This window comes from Octopus sinensis, linkage group LG1 (assembly GCF_006345805.1).
Source record: "Octopus sinensis linkage group LG1, ASM634580v1, whole genome shotgun sequence".
NCBI classification, from domain to species: Eukaryota; Metazoa; Mollusca; class Cephalopoda; order Octopoda; family Octopodidae; genus Octopus; species Octopus sinensis.
The window spans coordinates 16,648,399-16,676,131 of NC_042997.1; the positions used below are offsets into that span (position 1 = coordinate 16,648,399).

A 27,733-nucleotide genomic window follows, 5' to 3' on the forward strand; every position below is an offset into this window, starting at 1 on the left:
TGTTCAGTGAGATACCTTTTTGTATTTGTGTCAAGTCTTAGCATTTTGAATTCAAATTCAGCCAATCATCATTTAACGTCCACTTTCCATGCTAGCATGGGTTGGACGATTTGACTGAGGACTGGCAAACCAGATGGCTGCACCAGGCTCCAATCTGATCTGGCAGAGTTTCTACAGCTGGATGCCCTTCCTAATGCCAACCACTCTGAGAGTGTAGTAAAAGAAGTACTCGCCCAACGTGGGGCTTGAACCCATGACCCCGAGATTAAGAGTTTTGTGCTCTACCGACTGAGCTAGCTGGGCTACTAAAATGTGCAGTACTAATCCCCCCAGTCACAACTACATTTGATAATGAGAGCTGGGTGGAGAAGGATGATGGCCATCTGCTACCACAGTCAAATGATGATGATGCCAGCACCAATGGCAATGATGATACATTTGTTTATTATTTTTTTTATTATGAACTTCATTAACATATTGATAATTCAAAGTGTCTTATATTACCTTTTAAAATTCCTGTTTTCTTTTCTTATAATTATATAGATGGGGTCCAAATATACAGCAGATGGAATGCATAAAGAAACATCTTTCCTCAGTTGGCATTGAATTGACTGAACCTCCACTGGTAAATAATCCTTTCTATTACTATTAAGCCCCTTCAAACAAAAGACATGCACATACACTAAGCGCGCACACACACACACACACACTCTCTCTTTCTCTCTCTCTCTCTCTCTCTCTCACAATACTCACACCTGCAAGCACACAGTCATAAATATATACACAAGCACTCACTCTTGCAACGCATCTATGTGCAAGGCAGTTAACTGTTTTAGAGCTGCTGAATTCAAGTTCAACCACAAGTACAAGATATGATGTCTGTCAGTGGCACCTAACAACTCTCAGTAGGTTAGTTTTTCTCAAGTTGGGACATACACCCCCACTAGTGAGGTGTGGAAGTATTTTGATTTGTTTTTTTTTCATACTTCAGAATGGGGTGTAAGTAATCAATAAAACTTGTTATAAAGTTTTAATTAAAACTTGTTTTAAATATTTATATGCTATATATTAACTTTTTTTTATACTTGTATGTCTAAATTTAACATCTATTTTTCGATGCTGGCACGAGTTGGACCATTTGACAAGAGTTGGCATGGTTTCTACAGCTGGGTTCCCTTCCTAACACCCAACCACTCTACAGAGTGTACTGGGTATATTTTATGCGGCACCAGCACAAGTGCTTGTAACGTGGCACCAACACAAGTGCTTCTAATGTGGCACCGGCACAAGTGCTTCTAATGTGGCACTGACACAAGTGCTTCTAACGTGGCACCGGCAGAAGTGCTTCTAACATGGCACCGGCAGAAGTGCTTCTAACGTGGCACCAGCACAAGTGCTTCTAACGTGGCACCGGCACAAGTGCTTCTAATGTGGCACTGGCACAAGTGCTTCTAGCGTGGAACTGGCACAAGTGCCTTTAACGTGGAACTGGCACAAGTGCTTCTAACGTGGCACCGGCACAAGTGCTTCTAACGTGGAACTGGCACAAGTGCTTCTAACGTGGAACTGGCACAAGTGCTTCTAACGTGGCACTGGCACAAGTGCTTCTAACGTGACACTGGCACAAGTGCTTCTAACGTGGCACCGGCAGAAGTGCTTCTAACGTGGCACCGGCAGAAGTGCTTCTAACGTGGCACCAGCACAAGTGCTTCTAACGTGGCACCGGCAGAAGTGCTTCTAACGTGGCACCAGCACAAGTGCTTCTAACGTGGCACCGGCAGAAGTGCTTCTAACGTGGCACCAGCACAAGTGCTTCTAACGTGGCACCGGCAGAAGTGCTTCTAACGTGGCACCGGCACAAGTGCTTCTAACGTGGCACCAGCACAAGTGCTTCTAACGTGGCACTGCCATGTGTGCTTTCAATGTGGTGCTAGCATGAATGCTTTGAGTGTGGCACCAATACAACTACTTTGAATGTGACCCTGGCACATGTGTGTGTGATGGCTTTTCTAAAATACAATCTCTGTTCCAATATGTAACTTTAGATCAAAACTCTTGCCAATTGTATTCATGAAATGTACATTTAAATAATAATTTTTTTAAATTTCAAGATTGGTGGCATAGAATTAGATTTAGCTCGTCTGTACCTGAGTGTCAAAGAGTATGGAGGACTACAGAATGTAATGGATAAGAAGAAATGGAGCAAAGTAGCTGATATGGTTAAAATTCCAAAACAAGTAAGTATTGCTTTTCAGTTTTCATTTGTTTCAGACTATTTTATTATCAATGGTTTAGTCTTAGAGTTTATTTATAACTTTTTCTTTCCTCCTGTCTAATTTAATAGGCCCAGGATCGGACTACAAAGCTCTACAATGCTTACTGCAAATATCTGCTCTCTTATGAAATGCTTTCTGAAGAGGAAAAGACGAAAATTTTGCATCAAGTAACAGACGAACGTTTGCAACAACTACAGCAACGACAGAATGGAATGTCTCGGCAACACACAGAAGACACCATAGATTGTTGTGTTGCAAAGGTAATGAGAAGAGCAAGCTTTGCAGTTTGCATTGTTTTTATTGCTATTTTTAAATAATCACGAGAAGAAAGGAGTTTGCACTTACCTGTTTTAGAACTTCTTTAAACTAGAGCTTGGGATGATTAATTGTTTGAAGTTAGTACAGTTAATGTTTAAATAACGAAAGGGAAGGCAGCAAGCCCTTTTGCATGCAGTGATTATTTGTTTCTCTGTCATTCTCTTATTTTCCTACATCAGCAATATTTTAATTTGATAATTATTACATTATTTAAAGACCTTTACAAATGCCTTCCTAACAATTTCTTATGACTTTTTGTGGTGACTTTACTGCTTTCTATAATGAAGTATAGTTCTTGATGTGCATTTTTGACTTTGTCTTCAAATAGTTCAGCTGAATTCTGCTCATATACCTGGGAGAGAACAGCTGCTAGTCATGTATACATTCCTCCCTCCAAAAACAAAAACAAAAAAAGTTGAGGAGCAGGGGTCTTTCACATAATTAAGAATACCTTATTAACCAAAACACTACAGCCATTTGCTCACTGCCATCCTCCTTTCTACCTCTACTGCACTTGGCCCTTCTTCCTTGCTCTCCTGAACTAACAAACAAGCTCTCTATCACTGCCACAATTTAAGTGCACCTGCATCTCCTTTTCCTAATCCTAAATGTGGATTATTCATCAAGCTTTATAGTAAATACTTCACTGAATCAGTTATTGCTACACTTGCAAGTATCTAGAATTTCCTTTCAAACCATGTTTTTATCCCTATTGGTAACAACTTAAGGAAGTTTAAACTGGAAAATGATTACATTCACTTCACCAATTTAAATTGGTCTGCAAATATAATAAACACCACCTTTCTTTTTCAAACTAAATTATAGAAATATAAGTTATGGTAATTGCTGTATAGCAAGGTTACTATTTAATTTTTTTTTCTCCTTTTTCTCATTGATACATTTTGTAATTTCATTGTAATGTATCAATATTAAAAAATTGCTACACATTGAGAAAGACGGGAGTGGAGCAGGAAAATGAATTTGATAATGTGGAAACTATCAGTATACTCACATCCACATGAAAAAATATCAATATTGATGTATTCCTATGTGAGAGTAAGACACAAGATTTATAGTTCTTTTTTTAGTTCATAAATTTTGTTGATCAAATTCTTTTCTTTTCTCATTGGAATATTAGTAATTTTATGAAAATTGATATTTTACAATATTCATAAAACCACTGTTTAAGTTACTAGATTATCATCATCATCATCATTTAACGTCTGCTTGCCATGCTGGCATAGGTTAGACGGTTTGACTGAGGACTGGAAAGCCAGAAGGCTGCGCCAGGCTCCAATCTGATCTGGCAAGGCATTCTACAGCTGAATGCCCTTCCTAATGCCAACCACTCTGGTAGAGCAATATACTTGCTACAGTGTTCTTACCATGACCAGTTATGAAGTAACTGTTCAGATTTAAATGTAAGCAATATCCAGCATTAAACTTTTGTATAAATTCTCTGTCAAAATAACTAAGTAAATATACTGTTAGCCACAACACACTATTTGTTATCAATTTTCTCCTAAATAATCTATAAATGTTCATCCCATTTACCTGTTCTGGAATTTGTCAGCAATTTAGCTAGAAGTAGACTCTTTTCATTTGTCTTTTAATCTTTTATTTGTTTCAGTCCATTAGACTGCAGCACATTTTGGGGCACCACTTTGAAGAGTTTTTAGATGAACAAATTGACTCCAGGGTTTTTTTTTTTTAAAGCCTGGTTCTTATTCTATTGGTCTCTTTTGCAAAACCACTAAATTATAGGAATGTAAACAAACCAACAGTTGTTAAGTGGTGGTGGAGCACAGATACAAAGACACACATGACACTTCTTTCAGTTTCCATCTTCCAAATCCACTCACAAGGCTTTGGTTGGTTTAAAGACTCTTGCTCAAGGGGCCATGTAATGTGACTGACCCTGGAACCATGTGGTCGGGAAACAAAGCTTTTTGCCAGACACGCCTGCACCTTATATCCAATATACCAAGATACATCTCTATTTGGTATTTGCTGTATAAATAAAAATTTCCACGAAAGTATGAATTGTGAATCAACGCATAACAATTTTAATGTACATATAAATATCTTTTAATCTTTAAAACTTCCAGGGTAAAACAACTTCCATCAATGCCTTCCAAAGAGTGTCTCGGAATGTACAGTCTATGTGGTTTCGAGATGATCCAACTCCAGAACAAGTTGAAGTAAGTCTGCTATTATCCATCTAACTACTTCTATCTCTAAATCTCCCAAATGTATGATCATTTTTATTGTTAGAAATACCTGTACTAGTAAAGGAACATGATTAAGCTAAACTATTTATTAATTAATTGATGTCTCATCATCATTTTAATGCCCACTTTTCCATGCTTGTATGGGTTGGACAGATTATGCTGAGGTGGATGACCTTCCTGTTGCCACTCCCCCCTTGTTTCCAGGTAAGGTAACATCTCTATGACTAGACAGGGAAGATTGGAAAGAAGACACCACTTCCATGATGGCGACATTTGCTTACAACTGTCACATGATAGCAAGACAAAGAGTCAGTAACATACATATGTATTGTACAATGGGCTTCTTTCATTTCCATCTACTAAAACCATTCACAAGACTGATTAACCTGGGGCTATAGTAATCCAAATATTTATGCCTCACCATCTTCATGGATTGTTTCATATTCCTCTGGGATCAAAGTGGTTGGACAGTGCAACATGAAGTAGTCTGGCTTATGGAGATACCTGCCATGTTGAATATAGATTCATATTCCCATTGATGTGGGTTAGCAACTGTTCTACTGTCTTGACTCCACCCTGTTACATATATCCACTGCTTTCTTGTTACACCATAGAAACTGAGCTGTTGTTCTGTGGTGGTTGCCACTGTTAGGAGGTTGCTCCTTCCATTCATCTCTCCAGACTTCCTAATGTTGAAGTTTTCTTTTACCAATTTACAAAAAAGTTTTCTTGACTTTTGTCTTGAGGTGATGGCTACAGTATTGTTATTTGTTTTAAGAGTGTAATAGCTCATCATGTTGTCATTGTGTGGTGGTTAAAGTAACTCAGTGGTTCTAACGTTAGTCAGCTAAGATTCAATCATGCTGAGCTGGTAGAAGATAAAGTGAGATAATTAAATCAGATGAAGTCGTCAAGTCTTACTTAATATCTCATACCTTGAAAGAATCATTGGTAACTTATTTAGAAAGAAGTGTGAAGTTCCGCTTGTGCTGATATAGTATGAAGGTGATCAATCAAATACTCAGAGATCATTTCTTAAGTTTTAGTTGTTTAGCTCCAAGTCGCTTCTGAACGTGTAGATCTTTGATCAAGGGTCTATCCGACTGTTGCCATCCTTTTTCCTTTCAATTTACATTATTCAGTGCCTTATTATCATTTTTTTTTTTTTTTTTTGAAGGATGGCAAGATGTTATCTCTTGCATTTTTAACGACAATTTACGTTCCTAGTTAGCACATCAAAGCTCCAATGGAACCACTAGTAGCACTATCGCGCGCACACGCAAACCACTCATTCAAGGGGAACAACTCTTTACTGACATTTTCTTTTTTTTTAAAAAAAAAACATTGAAATATTTGTATGGCTTGAGAGCAACATGGTTAACTATACTTTTAAGGATTTGGGAAATACTGCGAATGGTCAATGTCATCCGTTGGCTCATCTAGGAAGTAAAACTGCATTTCAAACAGCCAGCCAGCCACCCAGTAAAGCTGTTTAGGTACAATAGGAGTGTTTGAAACTGTCGATATTTTTGCCATTTCATGATTAATTTTTGTAATTTCTCTTGCAATTTCAGTCAGATTACTGGAAAGTTGTTGAAGAAGCGTCATCACATGTTGTTGTCCAGTGTGGACATATTAACTCAGGGAACCAGGGAACATTCTTTCCTTGCAAGAAAGATAGCCCATACACAAAGTAAGTTTAATGATAATTATGGATTTGTTGAGTCAATGGTTGACCCATAGGGAGCTAATCTCAATGTTTTATGATATCCAGTTAAGTAGCTTAATGTTTGTTCTGTGTGACTGCTACTTGGACTTCAGCAAGTAAGTCACAATGCTTAGCTGTATTTCTTATGACTGTTTGGCTGGTGTAGCAGTATTTTCATTGACTATTACAAGGATAAAGGAGAGGCTCTAGTAAGAGTAAGTTAAAGAGGTATCAAGTTGATGTCTAGGTTATGAAAGACATTGGAAGAGTCACAGCATAACTAATTAGGATGAGAATTAGCCTAGATAAAATGCAGTTTGGCTTGGTGCTGGGAAGAGGTACCTCTAATATTCTCTTGCTCGTAAAACAACTGGAGGAGTTTTTAATGAGGCATATGCTGCTGTATCTAGCACTAATTGACTTATAAGGTCTTTGGAAAGGTTTCGTGTTCTTAATCTGATGGTCACTAATCTATAGTCAGGTATGTGGAAATATGAACTAATAGGGGCCTCGTGGAGGAGGCAATGACCAAGACCTTTGGCATTATGTTGTGCTTGAGAAGAAGACCCATCAAGCTGAGCAAAATCACAGTCATGCAGATACCAGTGTCAGACAAATTGACACCTGTGCAGGTGGCACATAAACGCAACCTGGTGTCATGTAAATGGCACCTGTGCTGGTAGCACGTAAAAGCACCCATTACACTCTGAGTAGTTGACATTAGGAAGGACATCCAGCCATAGAAAACCATGCTAAATCAGACTGGAGTCTGGTGCAGCCTTCCAGTGTGCCAACCCAGTCAAATTGTCCAACCCATGCCAGCACGGACAACGGACGTTAAATGATAATGATTATATGTTATGAGTTCAAATATCATTGAGGTTGACTTTGCTTTTCATCCTTTTGTGGTAGGCGAAATAACTACCAGTTGAGCACTTGGGTTGATTGAACTGACTACTCCTCTCGCTTAGAATCGTTGGTCTTGTGCCAAACTTTGAAACCAATATTCTAATGCCATTAAATGTGTTCATGTTATACTTGTTATATTTTGGAGCATGATTTATATAACTGAGTCTCTATCATCCTCATGACGTCCAGTCTTATTTTTCAAGCATTCTTTGTAGCTAAATATTTTCAATTAAATTAAGTTCATTTAGGAATTATCTTGGTGAATGAAAGAATAAGAATTCATAAGTCATATGTTCTCTTTAGCCATTGTGTTGATCTCTGTAAATATCTCACCTAGAAGTCAATGGCAGCAGGTTACATTCCTAAAAGCCTGTGTGTGCTGGGATGTTGGTTTTAAACTGATGGAAAAGGGGATAGAGGAATATAGGATTATGTGCTAGTAAATAAGTAGCCTCTTGAAATGCTATCAGGTCTCTCATTCCACCAAATGGGTATTTTTTACACTCTCAGAAACAGTGGCACTATTCAAGGAGTAGAGCAGTGTTGGAAGTAACATCCTCACTTAAGATCTGGTGTGAATGCTTACAAAAGAGTAACTTCCACTAAAAGCACTCTGAATCTAAGTGGCAGTGTTAAAGTGGCTGATATGTTAGACCTACATCCCAACTTAGATTTAGTTAGTTTTATATGAATTGTTGTTGATGATGATGATGGTGAGATATATATATATATATATATATATATATATATAAGCTTTCATGTCCTTTATGTTATATTTATTATATATCCTTTGTATAAATTGTTCATATATTGAAAACTGTTATGTCACTTGTCAGTTATCTAGATACATACGAATGTATAATAGTTTGGTAGGTGCTATTTTTAATGAAAAGAATACTTTTCTACTCAAGCCTGCTGCTTATTGTTGTTATTGGCCATATTGACTATCACTCTAAATTTAAACAGACGTGGTTAAGCAATTTTATTTAACTGATTTCTGGAATGTAAAAAGAATGGCTCCATTGATTTTGATGTCAATAATATATAATAGTTTCTATTTACTTAACTGTAGCTGTTTGTATTGTATATTTTAGACATGGCTGGAACTTCAATGTATTATCTCAAAATCCTTTATCAGTATTAAGACATTTGGGACCAATACCTGGTAAGTAGTGACATTCATTTTACTATTTATGTTTATGTTTGTTTTCCAGTTTCAGCTCTTGAGCTGTGGCCATGCTGGGGCACCGCCATTGTAAATCTTTGTATTTTAAATAATTTCATTTATTACATAATAAATGAACAAAAGTATTTGTGTAGATAAACAATATCATGTGATGCCATTTTGTTTTCAAATCTTTTAATTCTTATTAAAAAAATGAAAAATGGTATATTTTTACAATTAACTTAATACACTTGAATTGAGAATTCTGAAAAAGTTATTCTCACTCTTAACAATACAGCAAATCATTGTTTAACCAACAAAATCACTTTCTCAGATTAAATATCACCAAGGTTATTGTTTCTGAATGCATGTTATTAAAAAGATGCTGAAGCATTTTCATAATTTTCAAACCTTATTTTCTTTAAATGCATTCAATGCTTAATGGAAACCAACAAGAGAATCTGTGTACTTTGTTCCCTTGCTGAATGTTAATAGCAAAAACTTGTTCATCACCCTTCTGGTTACTAAAAGGAAGGGCATATAAGATAATGTAGCCCTGTGTACTCTATGCCTGATAAAAGACAACATAATGGTCACAGGTGGAACCATCTATTATCTTTTGCTTGTTTCATTCATTGAATGCTGACCATACTGGGGCACCATTTTAAAAGGTGTGGTCAAACAAATTGGTACTTATTCTGTTGGTTTCTTAACCATTAAGCTATGAGGTCACAAACAAACTCTGGTTGTCAAGTTGTAGTATGGTGGGTGGGGGAAGCATACAGACAGACACACACACTTATATATATGATGGGCTTCCAGGCAGATTCTGCTTACCAAATTCTACTATTGTTTGGGGGCTATTGTAGAAGATACTTGCCCAGGTGCCATTCTGTGGGATTGAACCCAAAACCATGTGGTTGCAGAATGAGCTTCTTAATTACACAACCATGCCGACACTGGTTGCAAATAAGTGCTGTTAGGTCTGATTAGTTGTTAAACAACAGGTTGCATAATTGTAAAGTATGAACTGAAATTGCTTGTTACATTTTAATATTTGAGTGCCTATGCAAATTCTGATGGCACTGATACTATTGCCAAACTGTCATTTGTGTTTAATGTTAAAGTAAAACTAACTACAATACCTAAATAGCTATTATTTAGAGCAGTGGTTCCCAACCAGTTTTTGCCCATGGACCTTTTTGAGTCCTATTTTATTCTACTTGACCCTACAGGCATTCACTGTTTAAAAAAATCTCATATTTTTATAGTTAAGTATTATTCACCATCCGAGCATGATCATTGCCAGAGCAGCTAACTGGCTTCCGTGCCGGTGGCACATAAAAAGCACCATTCGAGCGTGATTGTTACCAGCGTCGCCTTACTGGCACATGAAAAAACATTTGAGCAAAGTTGTTGCCAGTGTCGCTGAACTGGCTCCTGGTGGCACGTAAAAAACACCATTTGAGCGTGGCCATTGCCAGTGCCGCCTGACTGGCCCTCGTGCTGGTGGCATGTAAAAGCAACTACTACACTCGGAGTGGTTGGCATTAGGAAGGGCATCCAGCTGTAGAAACTCTGCCAGATCAGATTGGAGCTTGATGCAGCCATCTGGTTTGCCAGTCCTCAGTCAAATCGTCCAACCCATGCTAGCATGGAAAGCGGACATTAAACGATGATGATAATAACCAATTTATTGCACAAATTCTAACTACAATATCTTATATGGACCCCTAAGGGTCCTATGGACTCTGGTCAAGAACCACTGATTTAGAATATCGACTTTTATCTCAAATTCAGTAAATTTAACAGAATTGTTTGATTATTTAGAAATATTAGTAGAATTTCAAAAGTTGCTTTGTACCACAGTTAATCCTATTCTTTGAGAACTACTGTTAATCATACTATTCCCCATATTTTACACTTTTCTCTCATTTGAATTGAATAATGAACAAATGAAATAATAAACTACATTTGTTAAATGTTCCCAGATTGATGAGGGTTTAATAGCGATTACTTTATTTTAATCTTAGTCTCATAGATGATAGGGTTATAGATTTGAATGGATGTCTTGCAAACAACTTGCACATGCAAGTGCTACCAGTCAAGAACTCCGCATACTGGAAGCCAGCAAATGTACGGGGTCATCAGGAGAGAATGCGCGCCGTTTCGGAGCCTATCTCTTGACGGCATCAGTGCGCACCAGCCCCACTTGCTAGATCAACTGGTTATCAAATAAAGCTCAATATTCTTCTAGCCATCACTCATCGTCTCTTTTTAACCAAACCCAGTGGCTAGCCTTCTCCACTGTAATTTGGATATCGGTCATGGTGGTATTGACTTTACAATGAGTTAGGCCTAATGATGCAGATGAAATATTTGGTAGTAACATTCAACTGCTGACTCTAGCTTTATTGTTACTGTTGTTTAGCCCCAAGTCAGTCTTAATTAAGCAGGAATATCAAAGCTGTTTCAGCTGTGACCAAATTGTCCTTTTAAAAGCATCTACAACTGCCTTATCTAGTCTGCTCCTCTCCTTTTTTAATATGGTAGGATGTGATATTAGGGATTTGGCTATTTCTAGCAGGTCATGTTGAAACTTCTTCATTGGCCCAACATTCTCAGTTCTGATCTGTAATCAAACTGTACGGAATATCATGCAAAGTGTAGTAGTGTGTGTGTGTGTGTGTGTGTGTGTGTGTGTGTGTGTGTGGTGTGTGTGTGTGTGTGTGTGTGTGTGCGTGCGCGTGCGTGCGTGTACATGTGTACTGTAACAAATACAATATGAATCTGTATTTGTCCGTCTGGTGATTATACTGGTAATGGCCAAAGAGAATATGAGCTAGCCAACATTGCTCATTCTTAGAATTTATCATAAATTTTATGAATTCCACTGAGAATATAACCAAAAGGTTAGCTATTAATGTATGTAATTATTCTTTATTAAAAAAAGTATTTTCTTTTTTTAGGTGTTACACTGCCTGTGCTCCATATTGGAATGTTATTCACAACTTCATGCTGGTCAACCAGCAGACACAGCTTGCCCTACATCCATTATTTACATACTGGGGCTGATCTCATTTGGTAAGTAACAAGGATTTCTAATATTTCTTTGTAATAATAGGTGCAGGCATGGCTGTGTTGTTAAGAAGTTTGCTTTGCAACGACATGGCTTGTGATTCAATCCTCTGCATCAGCAAATTCCTTCAGCTATAGCCTTAGGTTGACCAATGCCATGTGAATGAAATTTAGTAGATGGAAACTGTATAGAAGTTCTGTGTGTGTATGTGTTTGCCTCCTTGTATCTTCACATTAGCGCCTTGGCTGATGGTGGGATTTAATATGACCCGCATAAACAATATCTCTAGTAGCTCAGGAGTTTTATCATGTGAAGACCAAGGGAATAATGTACCTTACTTGAAAACACATAAGGTTTGGTTTCAGACAAGACCTCTGGCTATAAATACAACCTAAAGAAGTTTTGGTCAACGGATTGTCAGTGTTGAAAAATGAACATAGAAGCAATGATTGTGGAGTTTGTGCCGCCATTGTTGGCTGTTTATTTTCTCTGTTTCTCACAACTGAGCTAAGAAAACAGCTTTTACATTTGGTATTAATATCTGTGTGTACAAACATGGAAATCAAAAATATTTTAAACATATATTGTACCTGAGACAGAAACTAATTTTTTCTTGCAGTCATGTACATTAGTGATTGATTTCTGTCTTTTATCAATGGTTGGTTTTGAGCAACCAGTTTATTAAAAAGACACTTGTTTTGGTAAATATTTATAATTGGAAACTTGTTCAACTCATAAATATAAAAGACATGGTCTGTCTGGATAAATGAGTTTATAATATTAAAATGTTAGGTTGTATATATTTTTCTTGTCATTCACAATTTTACAAGCTTGTAATTGGTTATATCATAGTTTAAGACTTCTCAAATACTTGAAGTGGAACTAGAACCCAATCTCTATGTAATATAATTGTGTGCATGTAGTAGGGTGGTGGTGCAGAATAATAATAATAAGTTGCTGTTTCTCCCCTGCCCCCATGTTTTGCTATGGCTAATGGTTAGGGTGTTGCACTCATAATCATCAGATCACAGTTTCGATACTTGGACTGGGCAGTGAAACACTTATATTTAGCATTGATCAAGTTCATTCAGCTGTGAATGAGCTCTAGCAAATAACTAGCAAGTTAAACCCAGTGATGAGCTGGCATCCCATTCAAGAAATAGTGTTGTGATCTGTCTTTTTTTATGCCATGGAAGCCAGATTAAGCTCTGGACTTATGACTTCTAGGACTCACAACAGATCTAAGTCAAAATACTCACGCCACTGAGAGAACTATTGAATTACTTCTTAGAAAATTTAGTCCTTACTAATTATATCTTTAAAAATTTCATCAAGACCCAACACATGTACACACACATCTTGGATTTTTAGTGTGCATTTTAATCTAATCTAATCTTATCCCATTAACAGGTATTCCATTCCAAAGCAACTGAAGCAGAATCTAAAAGCAGCAATCAAAGAACTTGTTCCAGGTCATGTGTGGGATGATGATGGCTGGTTCAAAGAAGATTTTATTATGGTATATTTTCATTATGCATTTGCTTACCATTATCATAAAAGAAATCATCATTACCATCATTATTGTTGTTGCCATCATTATAATTATCTTCTTTGGAGGCATAATGGCCCAGTGGTTAGGGCAGCGGACTCGCGGTTTCGATTCCCAGACCGGGCGTTGTGAGTGTTTATTGAGCGAAAACACCTAAAGCTCCACGAGGCTCCGGCAGGGGATGGTGGTGATCCCTGCTGTACTCTTTCACCACAACTTTCTCTCACTCTTACTTCCTGTTTCTGTTGTACCTGTATTTCAAAGGGCCGGCCTTGTCACTCTCTGTGTCACGCTGAATATCCCTGAGAACTACGTTAAGGGTACACGTGTCTGTGGAGTGCTCAGCCACTTACATGTTAATTTCACGAGCAGGCTGTTCCATTGATCGGATCAACCGGAACCCTTGTCGTCGTAACCGACAGAGTGCTTCCATCCATAATTATCTTCATCATAATCCATCATTACCATCCAACAGTTTCATTGGTAAATATTTGTTTAGCCCAAGGCCAACTCTGATTGAGTAGAGCTTTGTAGTATCTCTACCTTGATCATGCAGTCTTTTATCAGACATAGTGTATCTAGGACTACATTATCCATTATTTTAAAGCAATAAACTGTAATTGGAAAGAGATTTGTTTGCTGTTCTGATTGGTGTGACATTTGCTTGAACGACACTTCTCTTCCAGCCAAATCTGTTCCATCTATTTGCATAACAGGGATTACATAATCCAATGTATCCTTCCTTGTTTTAAGATACTTCAGCCCATTACTCACCATGTAGCATAAGCCATTGACAACTTTGCTCCTCTGTTCTTGATCCTGGGCTCTTTTCAGCTTCTCTCCAGTCAGATTCCTACATTTGTGAGCCCACCTCAGTATCCTGCTTGTTTCTCTGAGGGAAAAGGCCTTCTCTCAGATCTTGTTGTTTTTGGAATGTCATCAATGCTTCTGTAACTTTGATGTTTTGTAGGTAGGGATGTTGGCCCTACACAGATTCATTTTTACTTCTGAGAAGTGGTGTTCCATATTAGTCTGGCCTCTAACCTTTGATCTGTCTAGCATGAGAGGCCTTAACCAGAGGCTTGTACTCCACTGGTAAAGCTCTCGGGGTCAGTGAAACACACAAACCACCACACTGCAATAAGGACTGGAACCTGTGATAGTTTTAAGATGCTAGTGCTAAGTTTGAGGCAGATTTGGCTGCTATTTCTAGCAGGCTAACTGTGCAGTGACTTTGTTGAAACATATCTCTAGAACAGAATAGCTAGCAGTCAATTGTAAGTTTGGGAGGAATCTTACTATTTCAAGCTTACAGGGACACTAGTACATTGTTTACAGTATTTGGTTGTACAGCCTTGTAGTGTTTATTTGCAGCAGAGTGAAGGCGCATGGCTAAGTGGTTAGGGTGTTCAGGTCATGAATTTCATTCCCAGTGGTGCCTTGCATCCTTCAGCAAGGCACTTTATTTTACGTTGCTCCAGTCCACTCAGCTGACAAAAAGAAGTTGTACCTGTAATTCAAAGGACCAGCTTTGTCACATAGTGTGCCACGCTGGATCTCCTTAAGAAATATGTTAAGGGTGTGTGTGTCTGTGGAGTGCTCAGCCACTTGCACATTAATTTCACAAGCAGGTTGTTTCATTGAGTGGATCAACTGGAACCCTTGTCATCATAACCATGCAAGTTATTTGCAGTATTTTCAGCAGAAGTTTTGTGGTGAATTGAGTGCTTTTGCTAAATTCATTGTCATGAAAAAATATGTGCTAGCATTTTTAAAAAATACCATTTAATATATATTTACACAGTTATTGGATAAAATAAATTACATTGCAGGAATTATATCAAATTCCAGTAATTAATTTTTTAATGATAAATATTTTTATCTTCAGTTTCACTTTCAATAAATTTATTTACTTATGTTTTTATTTATTTTTCTTTCAGATGAATCCTGAACTGTTGGTTAAAAAAGGAGTATCTGTTGGCCGAATTGTTCAGAAACAGCACCAGTTTGTAGTTGTATTCCCATTTACTTATACGGCATCTTTAAACTGTGGCTTCAGTATCTCAGAATCATTGCCATATGCCACTCCAGATTGGCTTCCACTTGGACAAGCTATTGCTCAGGTAGCTAACACAGCATTTACTTTCTTCAGTCTATGTCTTTTAATTTTTAGCACTTTAAAACCTATTCACAACTGTTTAGAGATATATTATTTATGTGGGTGCATGCACACACACATCATCATTAAACGTCTGTTGTCCATGCTGGCATGGGTTGGATGGGTTGATCAGGGCTGGCAAGTTGGAAGGTTGCATCAGAGTCCAATCTGATTTGGCATGGTTTCTACGGCTGGATGCCCTTCCTAATGCCAACCACTGAGAGTTTAATGGGTGTTTTTGTAGGAGTTGTAAAGTATATTAAAATAGTGCAAACATTATCTGATATAGAACCCAGTACATTGGGTAGAATGGATAGATATTTTTATTTTATTTTATTATATATATATATATATAAAAAATTTTTGCGTAATGAGATAAAAAACCAAGGCTGTGTAGATATTAGAACATTTATAGATAGAAGGTCTTACAGCTGTTTCCAGGATATTTATTAATTATATCCCTTCATTGGAGAAGGTGTGAGAGGATGATTAAGTCATTAGTTAGTTTAGATGTGATACAAAATAGAGAGAGAGAGGTGGAAGAAAGAAAATAGATGCAAAATATGTATGGATATTGAAGTTGTAAATCCATTTTTTAGACAGAATGGTATATATGTAATATTCCAATACCCTATGAGTAAAGTCTAAAAGAGTTTATAATGGGTCCTTCCAAATATATAGTTTATACACAATGTAAGATTCCCTTATATATATACAGTTGCAGGAGTAGCTCTGTGGTAAGAAGATTGCTTCCTAACCACATGGTTCTGGGTTCAATCCCACTTCATGGCACCTTGGGCAAGTTTCTGCTACTATAGCCTTGGGACAACCAAAGCCTTGTGAGTGAATTTGGTAGGCGAAAACTGAAAGAAGCCTGTCGTGTATATATATATATGTGTGTGTGTGCATGCGTGCATGTAATTTTGTGTCTGTTTGTCCCCCCACCATCAACTGACAACTGATGTTAGTGTCTTTATGTCCCCATAACCTAGTAGTTTGGCAAAAGAAACCAACAGAAAGATTACTAGGCTTACAATCATGTTAATTGAAATTTCTTCTATTCTAGGTTTTGCGCAAGAATTGTTTATGGCCAGAGATGTTTTCTTTGGATTCTTTGCTCCGACATATGGTGAAAACTGAGCCTGCTGTCTCTGAGGAATTGTTAATGCAAGCCATTCCATTTTTAATAAAAGCCATGTAAGTATCAATAATGACAACTTAACTCTCACTGTCAGTTCATGAATGCGGTTTATACCTTTTGTATGTATGTGTAGTGGACTGTTGGGTTTTAACCTTAAAAATATCAAAGTCTAAATTTGCGTAACATTCAATGACTTAGTTTTAAAAATCTCAAATAAAATAGAAAGTTTGAAATAATATATAAGCTATCTTTTTAATGAGCTATGAAGATATTTATTGCCACCATCACCACTACAAGTCACTTTTATCATGTTGGCATGGATTGGGTGTATCTTTACTAGCACAGCATCTTGCTACTTATTACATCATCATCATCGTTTAACGTCCGCTTTCCATGCTAGCATGGGTTGGACGGTTCAACTGGGGTCTGGGGAGTCCGAAGGCTGCACCAGGCCAGTCAGATCTGGCAGTGTTTCTACAGCTGGATGCCCTTCCTAACGCCAACCACTCCGAGAGTGTAGTGGGTGATTTTATGTGCCACCGACACAGGTGCCAGACGAGGCTGGCGAACGGCCACGCTCGGATGGTGTTTTTTATGTGCCACCGACACAGGTGCCAGACGAGGCTGGCGGACGGCCACGCTCTATTGAAAAAATAATAATTGAAGGGAAACTATATGTAGATCTTAAGCAGTAAAGGAAGAGAGGGAGGTTCTGGTTGGGATGTTTTTGATCATATTGTTGAATAACAATGAAGAAGTAAGACAGAGTAGTGAGGGATGAGGCTTAACAGTATAGGAGTCTCCAAGAATACAAACACTGATAAAAACTAAATGGAATATTTTGGTTAAGTGTTAAGTAGGGAATCTCATTGAGATTCAGTTATTGTAAAAGAAGGTGGAGGTGGTGTTAGTGCAACAAATGAAGTTTTATATGTTGTATGGTGACTAGTTTGGAGGTGCAGAGACAATTGCATTTGCAGTGTGCTAGAGAGAGAGAGAGAGGACACACTCCAACTATGCGTTAAAAGCTTGCCCAGTGGTTAGACAAACTTTTATGCAGATGTGTATATTCATGATAGTTGCTCTGATCTCGCAGCGTGAACAATAATCAAATGTAGGTGTTAATCTTTGTAAATGTTTAGTAGGTGTTCAAGCTGAAATAACTTTTTATTTATTCATTTTTGTTTTGGCTATAGGAAGGTTGTCTGTAAAAGACCTTTTTACATCTCCAGAAATAACTGATATTTTCCCTTTTTTAATATTTGTATCTGTCTTTGGCAGCAAGCTGACGGAATCCTCTGTACACCGGGCAAAATGCTTAGTGATATTTTGTCTGTCTTTACATTCCGACTTCAAATTCTGCTGAGGTTTGCCTTTCATGGTTGATAAAATAAGTACCAGTTAAGCACTGGGCTTAATGTAATCAATTTACCCCTATCTCCTGGAAATGTTGACCTTGTGCTGAAATTTGAAATCAATATTTGCATCTGTCTAAGGCAGTAAGCTTGCAGAATCATTAGCACATCAGGCAAAATGCTTAACAGCATTTCATCTGTCTTTACATTCTAAGTTTAAATTCTGCTGAGGTTGACTTTGCCTTTCATCCTTTTGTGGTCAATTTAAATAAGTACCAGTTGAGTACTGAGATCTATTTAATTGGCTTATCCCTCTCTCACTATCCTCTGAAATTGCTAGCATTGTGCCAATATTTGTATCTGTCTGTTATATTATCAGAGAACATGAACTGTCATTGAGGAAACAACTTTATGATGCCGGTCTGAAGAATTCTGCACGAATGAATGCCCATGAACCTTTAGTGTCCTCTTTCAAACGTAAGCGTGCCAATGACGGAAGCAGTGAAAATAGATGTGAAGTCTACAAAAGAATTTGCTACTTTTCCATGGTAAAATAATTTGTCTGTTATTTTGTGACAACTATTTAGTTTTCTCAAACTTTTTCTCATTTAATTAATTAATGAGGCATGCTGGTGGTAGTCATAAGCTTTTCAGGTTCTAAAGTACTTTGGGACTCCTGGAGCTAATGTGACTACACCCTTTTGAAATTTCTTAGGAAAACACTTTATTCCTTAGTGTTTAGCAATTTTGGACATATTTCATTATTATTAAACTGTGTCAGCTAAACAGTCTTTAACATTTAAATTTCTCTGTCAAATATAATGCTTATTTATTCATATTATTTTGAATTAATCATGCATTGTCTTGTAGCTTTGAGATTTTGATGAGGTGACTGTTTATTTTCAGAACGACTTTGTTGGGTTGGTGTGAGAGACCAAATTTGGCCTTAATGTTTAAACATAAAACATGTTGAATATTTTGGTTACACATGGCCATTTTAAATGCTGAAGGGTTAAAAGCACCTGCCAGATTGTAGGTGACTGAGAAATATAAAGATTTTGAGTGATAAAGATGTTGTTGAAGGAGTACACAGGGATGCCTTCTGCATGGAAAACATAATTAAGTGTAGGCTTAACATACTTAATGTAATGAGCTACAAGATATTTTATTAAAATTATCATCTGTTGTAAGAAGAAGAAAAAAAAAATCATTTGCTTCCCTGATTAATTCTTATCAAGAAATGCAAGGGAAGAAAACTAAAAATGAAATACATAAAAATTGAATGAGGAGTGACTCTGATCTTTGGTGAGAACTTCAGGTGTATCTCAGGTTTAATTGGCTTCCTCAGCAAAGCAAAATGTTACCATTTTCTGTAACCATACTTGTCCACTCTAAATTTTTACTCATGTGTAACCTCACTAATATATCAACTCTTTGAATTTACTTGTTGTTTTTACATTTTTTTAAACTTTTAATAATACTTTCATCTAATTAATATCTCTGTTTTTAAATAATTAGGTTGTGAATGAAGTAGATGAAAGTTTGTATTGTTTGGATCATGCACTTGCTCACATCCAAAAGAAGAGAAACCTGAAAGCCTGTAAGCTTTATTACAGATTTTCTGATGTAAGTTTTTGATCTCTTACTTATTTCCTTTTCTAGTGTTTACACTTAACTATTCCTCTTCTCTTTATTTATTTCTTGTGTGAGGGAGTATTATGGGAATTTACTTTCAGTATGGTGAGATTGGTGGTGGAGGAAAAGGAATGTAGCAAAAGTGTTGATTTTAGATTTAAAGCTGTTATGTTCTTAACTGTTTCACTGGGATCAGGGGAGTCATGAGAAACCCTATTCAATTCTACTTGAGATGATCAAGGGCTTTGGAACAACATATTGGTCTGACTCTTCAGATATGCAAATAGGTGTCTGAGTATCAACTTGAGCTGAGATTTCATATTATTTGAGTTGAAGTCTAGCCACTGATGTTATTTATTAACATCTCAAACATGGAATATCTATTTTTTATTCAACTTATTTCACATATACTTTGAATGACATGCCATAAGGAAATATGAAGACCACGATCCAAGCCATACTGCGAAGTCTCAGGCTGTTCAAACCTATTTGTTGTCGTTAAAGCATGGAATCCCTATTTTAAAAATAACAAATAGATTTGGCTACTAATATGGAAAGTTAAGGTGGTGGTGAATTGGTAGAATCATCAGCATGCTGTACAAAATTCTTAACATTTCTTCTGGTTTTACCTCTTTAGTTCAAATGCTTCGCCTTTCATCCTTTTGGGGTTTATGAAATAAGTGCCAGTTGAGCTCTGGGGTCAATGTAATTGACTTGCCTCTCTTCCCAAAATTTCAGGTGCCATGCGCCTGGGGGTTTAAGACTGTTGTCTCGGACTAACTGTATGTAACGAGTTTAACTCTGATAAGTTGGGAGATCTGAGACTTTATAGCGGGTTTGAATTTTTTATTATCACATTAAAGCATTGAGTTCAAAGCTTGATGCATGAAATAAGTTGAATATGCTGGGAGGGTTAACTGGATAATTAGGTTCATGTAGAGGAAGTTAGTTGGGCAATGGGTTTATGTAGAGAGAAGATTAGCTGATATATAGATCACTAAAAGTGTAAAAATGTTTATACTCTGTAGCTAAGATAGTATGTGTAATGAAAGCATCATTAGAAATTGTGAATGTCAAAATCTCTCAGATGTTTGCTAAAATTCTCTATTATATGTGCATTTACAGATTTTAAAATGTCTTTTGTGTATTTGTTTGTGTCTGTGTGTATCATCATAATCATTGTTTAATGTCTGCCTTCCATGCTTGCAATGTTTCTACAGCTGGATGACCTTCCGTGAGTGTAGTTCCACTCCGTGAATATATATATATATATGAAGGCAATACATATATTTGTATGTGTGTGTATACAAACATATTTGAGTTAAATGGCAGAATTGGTGGCAAAAAAGACAAAATATTTTATAATATTTACTTTACACTCTTTATGTTCTTTGTTCAAATCTCTCTACATCGACGTGAAGACCTGTTGAGGCAAGTGAAAATCAAAATCGATCAACATCAATGGAAATTGTAGCTGTGATACCAGTGCCGGTGGCACGTAAGAGAACCATCCGAACGTGGCCATTGGCAGCGCCGCCCAGACTGGCCTCAGTGCCGGTGGCACGTAAAAAGCACCATCCGATCGTGGCCGTTGCCAGCCTCGTCTGGCCTCCGTGCCGGTGGCATGTAAAAAGCACCCACTACACTCACGGAGTGGTTGGTGTTAGGAAGGGCATCCAGCTGTAGAAACACTGCCAGATCAGACTGGGTCTGGTGCAGCCTTCTGGCTTCCCAGACCCCAGTTTAACCGTCCAACCCATGCTAGCATGGAGAGCGGACATTAAACGATGATGATGATGATGTCTTGTTAAAGCAACAGTCAGACACAAAGATTAATATATTTTAACAAACATGCATGCATGCACAATAAAACTATGGGTTTGTACTTATGTTAAAAACCATTATATACATATATGTATTTCTATATGTACACATATATTTATTTTTTAATTTTATATTTCAAGGAAAATCTGGAGGAACTTCTGAAAATAGCTTCCAACCGGTTATGCATGAAGGAAACTAACAATGCTATTACTGATCCTAGTCCGAAACGAAAATCAGTGAAACGCCCAGAATCAAAAAGCTGAATACTGACCAGCCAGATCTGTTGAACTTTAGACAGGAAGTCTGATTAATGGCGAATAGTTATTATTGTATGTTCATTATCTACTTGGCTTGTGAATCATACAAGAAGATCTCTTTTGTTCAGTCAAGCTTTGATTTTCAGAACTCTGCTGTGATATAATTTGAATTACTGATGTTTATGGATGGGAGAAACAAACCAACCAGACTTATACATTAATTCACTCAACATTCACACCACTGTTCTCTCCTTCTCCCTCTTTACATGTGCATATATTCTGAGATAGCTCGTAACAGAAAGATACATTCAACATGGAAATAAATTCATCTTGTGTATTTCCTACAAAAAGCTAGGCGAAGAAAGACTTAAAAAAGAAAGAAGTTAAATTTTTCAGTTGAAAGTACTGTCAATCATAATTGTGTTTATTTACAAATTTTAAAATATGATAATGTCAACATTTAAAAAAAATTTTTTTTTTAATATTGAGTTTTATTTATTTGTTTCACAGGAAACATATGTCAGCAGCTACTGTCACGGGTCGTTGAGCAGTTTATATTTTTATCAAAGTGAAGAAAATATTTATTCTTCTGATTTGATATGCATCCATTTAATTTGATAGTTTTTTTTCAGTTTTCACTAATTAGATTGAAAATTTTTTTTTGTTCATATTTATGTCACAACAAGCTGTTAGACTTAATGAATTCTTCATCCTTACATTATTCCATCACTGTACCTAGTATTTTTTTTAATTGATTTCAAAGCATATTTATTGAACTTCATATGTAGACATTTGACAGAAATGGTTTACATCAAAATAAAAAAAAAAGGAAAAGAAAAATGAAGAAAATTTATGGTGTATCCTTTGTAATCACTTGCTATTTTTGTTGTAGTTCTCTTGAACTAAAACTGTGCCTTGCAGTAAACATCATTCCTCTGCATTTATATCACACCATTAATGCTCAGTTGGGAAGTTTTTGAAGGAAATGATTGTACTATATTTATATATTTCCCAGTAAGTTTAGTGTAATGTTCAAAGTATACTTTCCTCTTCTCTTTATTACTCAATAGGTTTATAATCAACAGTAGTTAAGCCTAGGTTACTGATTCTATAGGGTATTGAGTTAACATCTTGACACCACTAAGCGAAGTATATTTCCTTATTTGTCTCGAAAATACTTAACATTCCCATTTTACTATTTAGTAGCTGAATTTGCATAATCTATAATAGCAGAGATAAATGGTTGCTTTTCTGTTTGTCAGGTTTACTTTTTTAATCCTTCACTGTTCCTAGAAGATGTAAAAGGGAGTGGGGCTAGAGTTTATCCTAATCTTTAAGAAGCTTAAAGCACTTGGGAGACATCTTCTGAAAGGACTCTCTCTGTAACAGAATTCCAATCTAATGGACCTAGGATTTCAAGCTAACAAAATGTCCACAGGTTATTCAGTGCTTCTACTATGTATTGGAAGTGCAGTATACTGCCTTTCGATGACTGTTTACATTCAAGTGGACTGACTCTTGGTGATGACAAGACGCAGAATAAAACAATGCCAGTAATGAGATGTGAACCATTGACCCTTTATTTAAAGAGTCAACATCTTAAGGAGGATTTTGGCCAGAAGCAACTGTTTGACAATTGAGCATAAACTAAAACATAATCATGCTAACAACAAGCATGCAAATAAGCAGGAATACATTATAGTGAAAAATTGTTTTTAAGTATTATTTAAAAATTCAGAGCATAATTTAACCCATTAGCATTTAAATTGATCATATTCGGCCCAAATATTCTAACAGTTTTCTGTTCAAATTGGCCACTTCTGACCTGTCACACCTACCCTACAATGTCATTCTAAAGATAAAGAATGACATCAAAATCACAAAACTATGAGATAATGCGTGATTAATTGAAAACAATGTGAATAAATAAGCATCATATTTGACAGTAATCTGAATGCTAAAGGGTTAAGAAAGGAATTTTTTGAGAGAGAGAGAGAGAGAGAGAGAGAAAGAATGAAATTAAATTTTTGAGTAAAATAATATTGGTTCCTTAAGTTTACATTCATGGAATTGTTCTTTTTCTTTTTCCAAATTTAAAATATTTGAATATAATCTTTTAAACAAAATATTAAATAAAGTGTTACATTTAAGTAGTGAGATGCTTTTACTCTCACTGTTCATTAATTTAGTTGCTATCAAGGCCAGCTCATTGTACAACAGACTCTGGCAATTATTTCAGAGCACAAAATACTAACAAGTAGCATCCTTTTATCTGATTAACCCTTTTGATATCAAATTCATTGAGACCACCTCTGATTCAATGGTATAAAATTTCTTGTTTTAAATTGTTCATATTTAAAGTAAAACCTTCCATCATTATCTTAAATCAGCAATTTCTGTTATGTCATGTTCGAAATACCAGCTTAATAATAATGATAATATCAAAATTAATTGATACATGTGGACTACGTATTTTATGAGAAATATGTCCTGGAAATGTTAAACCGTCAAAATACAAAAAACAATATAAAAAAGGAATTTTTAATCATGTTCAAAAGTTCTAAAAAAACATATTGTAAAACTTTTCAACATTCTTTCTGTCTCTGTCTCTCACTCCCTCAGTAAACATTGTGTCAGAGTGACAGTTCTAATACACCAAACTTTGCGATATAGGGGCACCAGAGCTTAGCTTGAATGGGGCATCAGGAATTTTAGAGCCAGCCTTGGTGTCTATAATCACAGATATAGTTATATCAGGATTATAAAACAACAGTTTTTATTATTTATTTAATTTTGTTTGTTGGTTTCTTTTCAACTTTTTTGTCTTTTGTATTTTTTTAACAATCATTTTTATTTCACTGTTAATTTGGATCAGCACTCACTATTTATAATATCAATCATTTTTTTAAAAATTCTTACTGATGGTCTTTCTTCATTTGCCACCATTAGAGATTTGATTTATTAAAGAACCTTAATTTATTTTTTTTTGTAACATATATAAATGAAGTGATCTCCTTTTCAATATTTTTTTGTTATTGAATTTTGAAACACTTTTTTTATTTTGAAAGTGGAAATCTTTTGGCTTTAATTCATCTTTTTTTTTTTTTTTTAACATAATAATTATGATCTTCACTAAAATGCTGAGTATAAAATGATAAATTTCATTTGAAGAAGATATCTGGAGAACATTTAGCTTTTCAGCTGAATTAAAAATTGTTTGTTTTTTTTAACCTGGTGGTTATGTTCTTTCATCTAATTGCATTTTTTGAATAACATTCAGATATCTAAAATAAAAATCTGTTTTATTTATAGATTGTATGATCTGCAACAGCCAACTGAGTACAAACCATCAGCTATTTTAGATTAACACTCTATGAGCTTTTATCTCATCACAATCAACCTGATCCTTGAGAAAGGCATTTTACCTTACTTGTGCGCAACCAAGTTGTAAAGGTACTAAGTGATTATGGACAAGGTTGTTAAGTAAACAGCTCTACCAGTTTGCAATAAATGCTTTATCTCAGGTCAGATTAGGTTTGTAATGCTGCTGTAAAATAAGCCCTAACAATGTCCCTTTGTTTCCCAATTTGAAACTCTCATTCTCCTGTCTGCTATGGTGTTGAATCTGCAGAATGGGGACTTTCAGTTTAGGAAAATGGAACTTTCTTTTATTTAAAATTTTTTTGTTTGTTTTGATAACCAGTTCAAAGTTCTACTGGCTAGCCTATGATTTATTCTCCAGTGAGCTAAAAGGTTATTAATAATCTGCATATACTGCCATATCTTGGAAACTATTGGAAATGATGTCCACTTTAATATTCTTAAGGAAAAAGAAAAACAAAAAAAAAATGAAAATCCTTAATAGAAATCTTGAAATAAATTATATTTAAACAAAAAAAATATTGCTTGTAACAATTGTTCAAGAAACTTGGCAGGGGTAGTATCAGGGTTTAGATAACGGGCATTCCAATATTATCGAGGTAATCTTTTGGTTCCATATTTTATATGCTTTCCTCTGAAATGTTTGTATGAATTCCTTAACAACAACAAATAACAATGTTGAAGAATTTCTATTGCGTATTGTATTTGCATTTACTGTTTTATTTTATAAATAACACCTGTATCACATAAAATTGTAACAACGAGAGGAAGTATTATATTTTCTATTTCTTGTTCAGTATTACTTCCATACAGATCTCCATTTCCTCATCTATACATATTTATAACATATATACTATACATATATATATACACACACACACACATATATGTATAATATTTATAATATATATTTAGAGTATATAAATATATATTTGTTTTCTATTGTATATATACATGATATGTGTGTGTGTGTATATCTATATATATGTATCTTGGTTCTAATTTTGACACAAGGCCATCAATTTCAAGAGGAAAAGATAAGCCAATACCATCGACCCCCAGTTCTCATTGGTTACTCTATATTAAAAACCTTGGAGGGTTGGAAGGCAAAGTTGACTTTGGCAGGATTTGAACTCAGAATGTAAAGAGCCACAAGAGCATTTCTTCTGGCTCTTTACTGGTTCTGCCAGCTTGCCTTAAATATATATTTGACATTAACACTCACACACATTTATGGCTAATAAATGCACACACACACACACCCATTCTCTTACTGCTTTTAGTCATTGGACTATAGCCATGCTGAGGCAACACCTTCAAGGAGTTTTAATTGAGCATATCAGTCCCAATTTTTATTTCAGCCAGAATCTTATACTTATTTATTGATATGTATTTGTCAAGTGTCTAAGATGCCTTCTCTCTAGCAGTTTTAATTTTTAATTGGCTGTGTTACATTAAACATATGCACAAACTTGATGGGCATGGACTCATATATATGCACACAGGATTCTGCACAATTTCACTCACAAAGTATTGGGGCAACTTTGAGCTATACATAGAGGCCTTTACCGAAGGTATCATGCAGTATTATCATACTCAGAATCTCTTAGTTGTGAAGTAAAATTCTTAATCATGAGCCATGCCTGTGCTACATGTATATAAACATGATATTGAATGTTAGACATTATACACATGTATATATGTGCATGTGTGCGATATAATATACAAAACATATATCATCATCGTTGTTTTAACATCAACTTTTCCAAGCTTATATGGGATTTGTTGAGGCAGATTTACTGTTGCCAGCCCTCACTTGATTGCAGGCAAGTTAATATTTCCTCAAGGAAATATTTCATGTTTCATGAAATATTAGAAACAAATGACACTGCTTATAAGATGGTGACACTTGTTTCAACACAACATATACATATATATGAGAGAGAGTATGCGTTAATTGCTAAATGAGTAGCTGTTTTTCACATCATAATTCAGATAAGGCTTACATCATTTGAATTGTATTGTTTCTTGTGGAGACTCATAATTAAAAAAAAAAGGGGGGGAAAATACCTGGTTGGCACTCGTGGTCAAAAGCACATTTTTAAAAGGTGTTATAATAACTTTTAAGTTTAATTTTGCAATTTGGTTAAACTTCACTCTCCTTCTGCATTTCATATTGATGTGTCTATGTGCACACTCACACTTGTATATGCATGCATGTGTTTGTGTGTATATATTTATATATATATATATATGTATAAAAACACACACACATGCAAATTTGGATTTTATTTATTGCCATGTGTTTTGCTTTCTTTTGTTCTGTTGGTTTGTTTTGTGTTCCAGGACAGAAACCTCCACATACCCACAAAAAGAGAAAAATGCTGGAGGCTGATTTTTATTTATATATTTATTTGCTCTTGATATTTATCAATTCCATATTTTCATGGATTTCTTCATGTTTTTTTTTTTAACTAATAATAATAACATTAATAATGTTGATGATGAGGAAAATATGAATTTGAGAAAAGAAAAGAAAAACAAACAAAAAATGAGTAAAAAAATGAGAAAGTTAATTATTAAGTCAGTGCATTTTGTAAGGCAATGGAAACTGAACTATGTATTTGATAGACATTAAAGCTTGGTTTAGAGATGAACCTTGTTTTGGCAAAGAATTTGATAAATAAACTGAAAAGTTGCAGCTATTGACCAAAGCTTAAAGTTTCTTCATATCTTATATTGAAAAA

At 35.6% G+C, this 27,733-nt stretch overlaps 1 protein-coding gene and 1 non-coding gene across 5 annotated transcripts in view; one reads left to right on the forward strand and one right to left on the reverse strand.

The window, feature by feature from the left end:
* LOC115208907 (protein Jumonji) overlaps positions 1–27,733 on the forward strand; it is a 232,035-nt gene that overhangs the window by 204,082 nt on the left and 220 nt on the right. For all 4 annotated transcript variants that reach the window (XM_029777113.2, XM_036511178.1, XM_036511138.1 and 1 more), the window contains exons 10-22: positions 544–625; positions 2,112–2,237; positions 2,345–2,536; positions 4,703–4,795; positions 6,400–6,518; positions 8,537–8,607; positions 11,577–11,691; positions 13,097–13,205; positions 15,176–15,358; positions 16,460–16,590; positions 18,269–18,437; positions 19,408–19,515; positions 21,489–27,733. The exon at positions 21,489–27,733 is cut by the window's right edge and continues 220 nt beyond it. In XM_029777113.2, the coding sequence (XP_029632973.1) occupies positions 544–625; positions 2,112–2,237; positions 2,345–2,536; positions 4,703–4,795; positions 6,400–6,518; positions 8,537–8,607; positions 11,577–11,691; positions 13,097–13,205; positions 15,176–15,358; positions 16,460–16,590; positions 18,269–18,437; positions 19,408–19,515; positions 21,489–21,611 (1,621 nt within the window). In that variant the 3' untranslated portion in view covers positions 21,612–27,733. The remainder of the gene's footprint in view (positions 1–543; positions 626–2,111; positions 2,238–2,344; positions 2,537–4,702; positions 4,796–6,399; positions 6,519–8,536; positions 8,608–11,576; positions 11,692–13,096; positions 13,206–15,175; positions 15,359–16,459; positions 16,591–18,268; positions 18,438–19,407; positions 19,516–21,488) is intronic.
* Trnak-cuu lies at positions 231–303 on the reverse strand. The gene has a single exon. It is a non-coding gene; the product is annotated as a tRNA-Lys (tRNA).